The sequence below is a fragment of the Neophocaena asiaeorientalis genome, unplaced genomic scaffold (assembly GCF_003031525.2).
Source record: "Neophocaena asiaeorientalis asiaeorientalis breed wild unplaced genomic scaffold, Neophocaena_asiaeorientalis_V1.1 scaffold348, whole genome shotgun sequence".
NCBI classification, from domain to species: domain Eukaryota; kingdom Metazoa; phylum Chordata; class Mammalia; order Artiodactyla; family Phocoenidae; genus Neophocaena; species Neophocaena asiaeorientalis.
The window spans coordinates 2,385,472-2,395,248 of NW_020172672.1; the positions used below are offsets into that span (position 1 = coordinate 2,385,472).

The 9,777-nt window shown below is 37.3% G+C and overlaps 1 protein-coding gene across 2 annotated transcripts in view; it reads right to left on the bottom strand.

Annotated features, from left to right (window-relative positions):
• The window catches only part of MED6 (mediator complex subunit 6), a 57,181-nt gene that overhangs the window by 26,501 nt on the left and 20,903 nt on the right, over positions 1-9,777 (bottom strand). The window contains exon 9 of one of the 2 annotated variants that reach the window (XM_024739604.1): positions 6,714-6,868. The exons of the other annotated variant lie outside the window; for it this stretch is intronic. Within the exon in view, the coding sequence (XP_024595372.1) occupies positions 6,844-6,868 (25 nt within the window). The 3' untranslated portion in view covers positions 6,714-6,843. Of the gene's footprint in view, positions 1-6,713; positions 6,869-9,777 lie in introns of those variants that run through there. 2 annotated transcript variants of the gene reach the window in all.

Consider the following 9,777-nt stretch of genomic DNA (forward strand, 5'->3'; position numbering starts at 1 on the left):
AAGGAAGGAGAAATGGAGACAAAGTAAAGGAGCACACAAAATCTCACATACTCCTGGATGCAGAACAGAAGCAGTTATTTGAAAGGAGCCTGGGTCAGACCTACCTGATGATCTTGGAGAGTCTCTGGAGAGGCAGGAGGCAACTGGAGCTCACCCTGGGGACACAGACACTGGTGGCAGCCATTTTAGGGAGGTTGTTCTACCACATGGACACTAGTGCTGGCAAGCGTCATTCTGGAATCCTCCCTCTAGCTTATCAGCCTCAGGACCCAGCCTTGCCCCCACCCAACAGCCTGTAGGCACCAGTACTGGGATGCCACAGGTCAAGCAACTAACTAGGCAGGGACACAGCCCCACCCACCAGCAGGCAGGTTGCCTTAAGAACCCCTGAGCCCACAGCTGCCTCTGGACACGGCCCTGCCCAACACAGAGCCCAGGACCCAGCCCCACACACCAGTGCGCAGGCACTAGACCTGATACCTCCAAGGTCCTGCGGCCAGAGGAACTGGGGCCAAGCTCTTCCCACCAGTGGGCAGGCACCAGCTGCAGGACAACTGCAGCCTGCAGACCCAGCCCACCCACAAGCAGGCCAACACAAGCTTTAAGACACCTCAGACACTGCAGCCAGCTATGTCAGGAACTGGCCCCACCCACCAGCAGCCAGCAGCCTCTGCACAGGCAGGGCCTGGCAACCAAAGATACTGGAAGCCAACCAAGCCTACCAGACCACCCACAGTAGTCAGCCCACCACGACAGAACGACCCACTCAGCCCACATAGGGAGGACCCCTAGAGCATACAGCTCTGATGACGAGAGAGGACTGCACTGCTGGGACACATAGGATGTCTCCTACAAAAGGTCCCTTCTCTAAGGTTGGGAAACAACCAATCTACCAGTAACAGAAATGAAAAAGCAAGCTAGGCAAAAATGAGGCAACAGAGGAATATATTCCAAATGAAGGAACAAGATAAAACCCCAGAAGAAGAAGTGAAGTGGAGATAGGCACTCTGCCTAAGAAAGAGTTCAGGGTAATGATTATAAAGATGACCAAAGAACTCGGAAGAAGAACGGATGCAGAGCAAGAAGTTAGAAGTCTTTAACAAAGACTAGGAAAATATAAAGAGCAACCAAACAGAGATGAAGAACACAATAACTGAAATGAAAAATACACAGAAAGGAATCAACAGGATAGTAAATGATGCAGAGGGACAGGTCAGCAAGCTGGAAGACAGAATAGTGGAAATCACTGAAGCTGAGCAGAGAAAAGAAAAAAGAATGAAAAGAAATGAGAACAGTTTAAGAGTCTCTGGGACAACATCAAACATACTAACATTCACAATCTAGGGATTCCAGAAGGAGAAGAGAGAAAGTGGCAGAGAACATACTTGAAAACATAACAGCTAAAAACTTCCCTAAGATGGGAAAGGAAACAGACATACAAGTAATACAAGTACAGGAAGCACAGAGTCCCAAACAGGATCTACCCAAAGAGAAACACACCAAGACACATTATAAGTAAAATGGCAAAACTTAAAGGTAAAGAGAGAATATTAAAATCAATAAGGGAAAAGCAACAAGTTACATACAAGGGAATTCCCATAAGGCCATAAAGCTGACTTTACAGCAGAAAACTTTGCAGACAGGGAGAGGCACAATATAGTTACAGTGATGAAAAAGGAAAAACCTACAACCAAGAATGCTGTACTCAGCAAGGCTCTAACTCAGATTTGATTGAGAGATCATAAGTTTTACAGACAAGCAAAAGCTGAAAGAGCTCAGCACCACCAAACCAGCTTTACAAGAAAAGTAAAAGGGACTTCTCTAAGCAAGAAAAAAAAAAGCCACAACTAGAAACATGAAAATTGCAAAAGGAAAAAGGTCATCGGCAAAGGCAAATGTACAGTAACGGTAACAAAATCAACCACATGCAAAGTGTGTAGGAAGGTTAAAAGACAAAAGCAGTAAAATCATCTATATCTACAGTAAGCAGTTAAGGGATATCAAAACAACTAGATACAAAATATGTCAAAAACAGTAATCATGACAGGAGGAAAGTACAAATGCAGGGCTATTAAAATGTTTGAAATCAAGAGATAAGCAACTTAAAACAGCATAGATAGATAGACAGATAGCTACATATAAAGCTCATGGTAAACTCAAACCAAAAATCTATAAGAGATACATACACACACAGAGAAAGGAATCCAAACATAACACTTCACCAGACCACAGAAGAAAAGAACAAAAGAAGAAGAAACAAAAAAGAACTGCAAAAACAATAAAAATGGCAATAAGAACATACATATCAATAATTACTTTAAATGTAAATAGTCTAATTGCTCCAATCAAAAGACATAGAGTGGGGCTTCCCTGGTGGCACAGTGGTTGAGAGTCCGCCTGCTGATGCAGAGGACACGGGTTCGTGCCCCGGTCCGGGAGGATCCCACATGCCGCGGAGCAGCTGGGCCCGTGAGCCATGGCCGCTGGGCCTGCGCGTCCAGAGCCTGTGCTCCGCAACAGGAGAGGCTGCAACAGTGAGAGGCCCACGTACAGCAAAAAAAAGAAAGAAAGAAAAAAAAGAAATACTTGGCCACTTGGCCATATATGTTGGTTCAGACAAATTTAAAGAGCTACTAAAGGGCTAGAAAAAGTGGAGATTCCTTGCATAGAAACATCTTAATATTATAAACTAAAAGTGAAGGGATGGAAAAAGGTATTTCATACAAATGGAAATCAAAAGAAAGCCAAAGTAACAATACTTATATCAGAGAAAATACACTTTAAAACAAAGACTGTTACAAGAGACAAAGAAGTACATTACATAATGATCAAAGGATCAATCCAAGAAAATACAGCAATTGTAAAATATACACACCCAATGTAGGACCACCTAAATATAGAAAAAAAATATTAACAGACTAAAAGGGAGAAATTGAGAGTAACACAATAATAGTAGGGAACTTTAATACTCCACTTACATCAATGGACAGATCATCCAGACTGAAAATCAGTAGGGAAACAAGGGCACACTTAGACCAGTAGAACACATATTCTTTTGAAGTGCACATGGAACGTTCTCCAGGATAGATCACATGCTAGGCCACAAAACAAGTCTCGGTAAATTTAAGAAAGTTGAAATCATATCAAGCATCTTTTCTGACCACAACACTATGAGACTAGAAATCAACTACAAGAAAAAAACTGCAAAAGACACAAACTCGTGGAGGCTAAAAATATGTTACTAAATAACCAATGAATCGCTGCACTAAAGGGAAGTTTATAGCAATACAACCTTACCTCAGGAAATAAGAAAAAATCTCAAACAACCCAACTTACACCTAAGGGAACTAGAAAAAGAAGAACAAACAAAACTCAAAGTTAGAAGGAAAGAAATCATAAAGATCAGAGCAGAAATACATGAAATAGAGACTAAAAAAAGAAAGAAAAGATTAATGAAACTAAGAGCTGGTTCTTTGTAAAGAGAAACAAAAATGATAAACTTTTAGCCAGACTCATCAAGAAAAAAAGAGAGAGAGCCCAAATCAGAAATGGAAAAGAAGTTATAACCACAGAAATACAAAGGATCATAAAAGATTACTGTGAACAACTATATGCCAATAATGAAGAACCTAGATGAAATGAACAAATTCTTAGAAATGTACGATCTCCCAAGACTAAACCAGGAAGAAATAGAAAATATGAACAGACAAATTACCAGTAATGAAAGTGATTACTGGTGAAAAAAGTGATCAGCAATTTTTTAAAACTCCCAAAAAACAAAGGTCCAGACCAGACAGCTACACAGGTGAATGCTACCAAACATTTAGAGAAGAGCTAACACCTATCCTTCTCAAACTATTCCAAAAAATTGCAGAGGAAGGAACACTTCCAAACTCATTGTTTGAAACCAACATCACCTTGATATCCAAACAAGACAAAGATTATCAGAAAAAAATAAAATTAGAGGCCAATATCACTGATGAACATAGATGTAAAAATCTTTGACAAAACATTAGTAAACCAAACTCAACAGTACATCACAAAGATCTTACACCATGATCAAGTGGGATTTATCCCAGGAATGCAAGGATGGCTCAATACCCATAAATCTATAAATGTGATACATATTAACAAATTGAAAAATAAAAATCATATAATCATTTCAATAGATGCAGTAAAAGACTTTGACAAAATTCAACATCCATTTATGATAAAAACTCTCCAGAAAGTGGGTGGTATAGAGGGAACAAACCTCAACATCATAAAGGCCATATATGATAAGCCCACAGCTAACATCATACTCAATGGTCAAAAGCTGAAAGCATTTCATCTAAATCAGGAACAAGAAAAGGATGCACACACTTGCCACTTTTTACTCAACACAGTATTGGAAGTCCTAGCCACAGCAATCAGACAAGACAAAGAAATAAAAGGAATCCAAATTGGAAATGAAGAAGTAAAACTGTCACTGTTTGCAGATGGCATGATACTATATTTAGAAAATCCAAAAGAAGCTACCAAAAACTACTGGAGTTCATCAATGAGTTCAGTAAAGTTGCGGGATACAAAAGTAATACACAGAAATCTGTTGCATTTCTATATACTAACAACAAACTATCAGAAAGAGAAAATAAGGAAACAACTCCATTTTCAACCGCATCAAAAAGAATAAAATACCTAGGAATATACTTACCTAAGGAGGTAAAAGATCTGAACTCGGAACACTGACACTGATGAAAGAAATTGAAGATGACACAGATGGAAAGACATACTGCATTCATAGGCCAGAAAAATTTATATTGGTAAAATGACCATACTACCCAAGGTTATCTACAGATTCAATGTACCTACTGAAATACCAATGGCATTTTTTCACAGAACTAAAACATATAATTTTAAATTTTGCATGGAAACACAAATGACCCTGAGAAGCCAAAACAATCTTGAGAAAGAAATGAGGTGGAGGTATCACACTCCCTGACTTTAGACCACACCACAAAGATACAGTAACCAAAACAGTATGGTACTAGCACAGAAAGAGACACACAGATCAAGGGAACAGAATACAGAGAAAGTCTAGAAATAAACCCATGCACTTATGGTCAATTAATTTACAACAAAGGAGGCAAGAATATACAATGAAGAAAAGACAGTCTCTTCAATAAGTGGTGCTGGGAAAACTGAACAGTTACATGTGAAAGAATGAAATTAAAACATTTTCTCAAACCATATACAAAAATAAACTTAAAATGCGTTAAAGATCTAAATGTAAGACCAGAAACCATAAAATTCTTAGAAAAAAACATAGGCAGAACACTCTTTGACATAAATCATAGATCTTTGGATCTGTCTTCTAAGAAAAACAAATAAAAGCAAAAATAAACAAATGGGACCTAATCAAACTTGTAAGCTTCTGCACAGCAAAGGAAACCATTGACAAAACAAAAAGACATCCTACTGAATGGGAGAAAATATTTGCAAATGATATGACCAATTAGGGGTTAGTGGGGAGAAAGTGGGGAGGGGCAAGATAGAAGGGTATTAAGAGGTACAAGCTACTATGTATAAAAAAAATAGGCTACAAGGATATAGCACAGGAAATATAGCCAATATTTTATAATAACTATAAATGGAGTATAATCTTTAAAAATTGTGAACCACTATGTTGTACATCTGAAACTTACATAATATTGTAAATCAACTATACCTTAATTAAAAAATATTTTTAAATGTGCCAAAGCCTTGAATAGACATTTCTCCAAAGATATGCAAATATTCTGCTTTAATTTTATAATTAATTTTATTAAAATATTTTATGTAAAAAAAAATACACAAATGACAAATAAGCACATAAAAAGATGGTCAACCTCACTAATTGTTAGGTGTGATTTTGTGATTTATAATAAGAAATATATATTTGGTCTTCTTCCTGGCACAGAACTCCTAAAACCCTTGGAATTTCCTGAGAGGAGAACCATAAAGGTGTCTTTTGTGATGTTAATGAGGTGACTTTTGGAAAGCCCCTATATCACCTAAAAATGGGAGCTGGTCACCAGAGGAACCAACCTTGTGATTAGAGGGTTTCAATCCCACCCCACCCCCACCTCTGGGGATGGAAAGGGGGCTGAAGTTGGGTTTGATCACCAATAGCCAATAATTTAATCAATCATATCCATGTAATGAAGCCTCCATAAAAACCTTGAAAGGACAAGGTTCTGAAAGCTTTCCGGAGGGTGAACATGTGGAGATTCGGAGAGAGTGGTGCACCCAGAAAGGGCACGGAGGCTCTGCACCCCTTCCCACATGTATTGCCAGATATCTGTACATCACTGTATGTAGCAGCATTATTTTTTAAAAAAATATTTATCTATTCGTTTGGCTGTGCTGCATCTTAGTTGTGGGAGGTGGGATCTTCATTGCTGTGTGTGAGATCTTTAGTTGCAGCACAAGGGTTCTTTAGTTGCGGCATGCAGGCTCCTTTAGTTGTGGCATGTGGGACCTAGTTCCCTGACCAGGGATAGAACCCGGGCCCCCTACGTTGGGAGCGCATAGTCTTAACCACTGGACCACCAGGGAAGTCCCTGTAGTAGCATTATTTACAATAGTGAAAAGGTGGAAGCAACTCAAGTGTCCATGGACTGAGGAATGAATAAACAGAATGTGTGTGTGCATACATATATACATACAACAAAATATTATTTAACCTCAAAAAGGAAATTCTGACACATGCTAGAATATGGATGAACCTTGAAGACCTTATGCTAAGTGAAATAAGCCAAAAAACCAAATACTGTATGATTCCAGTTATATGAGATACCTACAGCAGTCAAATTCATCAGGACATCAGTAGAATGGTGGTTGCCAGGGGCTGGAGGAAGGGGAAAAAAGGGAGTGTTTAATGAACAGAGTTTCAGTTTGGAACGATGAAGAAGTTCTGGAGATGGATGGTGATGATAGCTGTACAACAGTGTGAATGTAGTTAATGTCACTGAATTGTATACTTAAAGTGCTTAAAATGGTAAATTTTATGTTTTTTATATTTTACCACAATTTTTTGAAAGGTATACAGATTGAAGATAAAACTCTTTTTATTCCCAGATGACACTGATCATGGATGTAGAAATTCCTAAGCAATGCACAAAAAAGCTACCAGAACTAATTACTGAAGTTAGTAAAGTAACAGGATACAAGGTCTATATACTAGAGACAAACAAATGGAAATTAAAATTTTTTAAACATCTTTTACAACAGCATCAAAAAAATACATTATGCTTAGGGGTAACTTTAACAAAACATGTATAAGACCTGTACTCTGAAAGCTCATAACTTTACTCTGAGATATTAAAGAAAACCTAAATAAAAGGAGGAATATAACAAGTCGGTGGTTCTGAATATTCGATATTGCTAAATTGCTAAATTGTCAATTCTCCCCCAATTGATTTATAGATCAATCCCAACCAAATGGACTATACTCCTGAATGTGAAGTGTAAAATAATAAAGCTTGTAGATAATCACAGAGGAGTATATCTTCATAACCTCAATGTAGGGAAAAACCTCAGACAAGACACAAAAAAGCATTAACGATAAAGGAGAAGACTGACAAACTGAGCTACATTAAAATTAAGAACTTCTGATCATTTTTAGGTCACCATTAAAGGGTAAAAAGGCAAGCCAGAGTGGAGAGAAGATACATTTAAACACAATACATGTAACCAACAAAGGATTCTTATCCAAACATACAAAGGACTCTTCTTACTCTATAAGACAAACACAGACAAAACAGTAGAAAAATGTGCAAAAGACACACTGTACAAAAACGGATATTCAAGTCGCCAACAATCACAGGAAAAATTGCTTAACCTTATCAGGTCACCGGGAAATACAAATTTCAGCCTCAACAAGATACCACTGTATACCCATCAGAATGACTAAAATTTTCTTTCGTTGACAGTATCAAGGGTCAACAAAGGTGTGGACAATAGGAACTCTCACACACTGCTGGTGGGAGTATAAACTGGAAAATAAAACAACAGAAATTTATTACCTCAAAGTTCTGAAGGCTAGAAGTCCAAAATCAAGGTATGTGCAGGGCCATGTTCCCCCTGAAACCTACAGGGGAATCCTTCCTTGCCTCTTCCTTGCTTTTGGTAATTTGGTGTCAATCTTTGGTGTTTTTAAGCTTGTAGATGCAACACTCCAATATTCTATCTTCACATGGTGTCTCCCTTTGTCTCTTCATGTGGCATTCTTTTTATAAGGTCACCAGTCACATCAGATTAGGGTCTCAGCCTACTCTAGCAAGACCTCATCTTAACTAATAACATCTGAAATGACCCTATTCCCAAATAACATCACATTCTGAGGTACTGGGAGTTAGGACTTCAACATTTTGGGGGTGGAAAGGGGGGGTGAGATGACACAATTCAGCCTATAATATACACCAAAAAGAATATTCATAAATGCAATTTTTCACAATAGCCCCAAACTACAAACAATCCAAATGTCCATCACCATTAGAATGGATTTTTTAAAATTGTAGTACATGTATATAAAGGAATACTGTACAGAAATGAAAAAAAAAGAACTACAATAACATGAAACAACTATGATAAATGTCACAAACATAGTATTGAACAAAATAAGTCATAAATGAAATACACATACTAAATCTATTCATACTAAAAATAAAAAATAAAAAATAAAAAATAAAAATTTATTTAGGGATGCAAGGTGATGTGGTAAAAATGTAAAGAAAATAAGTGATTACCATAAAACAGGATAAGTGTGACCTCTAATCAGGACAAACACTGTGATTAGGAGGGGACATAAAGGAGCTTCTGGGGTACAGGCAATGTTCAATTTCTTTACCTGCATGGTAAGTTACACAGGTACAATGAACTGTACTATTATTTTGTGTACTTTTCTGTTAACTGATATTTTAAAATAATGTAAGTGAAAGAAAAAGGAGCTTTGCTGGAAATAAAAAGTTGAAAAAATACTAGAGTTAATATCTTTATGTCAAAGTTCATGCTTAAATAAGTGGAAAGTAAGCAAAGTGCAAAAGTTCATATAATATGTTGCCTTTTGTGTTAGAAGGGGAAATAAGAAAACATCTACTCATTTGTGCAGCAGAAACACAGTAAAGGTAAACTAGAGACTAATTAGGTTCATTTCTGTGAGAGGGGCAGATAGGAATAAGGTGGAAAAGAGAGAAGCAATGAGGAAGGCGTATGATACTTAGAATCTCTTTTGGACAGGTCTGACATTAAGAACTATGCTAATAACTCACACATCCCACAGTACAACAACAAAACAAAATAATCAATAACAATGAGGGGAAAAACTAAAATGGAATTCAAAACAGAAACAAATGAACTGGAACATCTGATAAATGAGTAGTGTAACCACACTGGGGAAAAAAAAAATTAACCCAAGTAATTTTTAAACACAGTATCTGAACTACATATCTACAAACTAAAGACAAAAAGAAGTCTAAGTAAATACTGAATTCTAATTAAGAGGTTTCTTTTTTTGCAGAGGTATAGGTTAGCAATTCTAAAACAACTTTCTGTTATTCTAGGATTAAGCAAATAAGTACAAACATTGTGTATAACAAGAAACAGCTATAATCAATGTGGAAGAAAGTTACAAATGTGAAAGAGAACAGAGTGAACCCTGTGATGAATAAACTGGAATTGGTGTTATCAGTGTGAATTGGTTCCTTTTAATATATATAGAATAGGGCTTCCCTGGTGGCGCAGTGGTTGAGAGTCCGC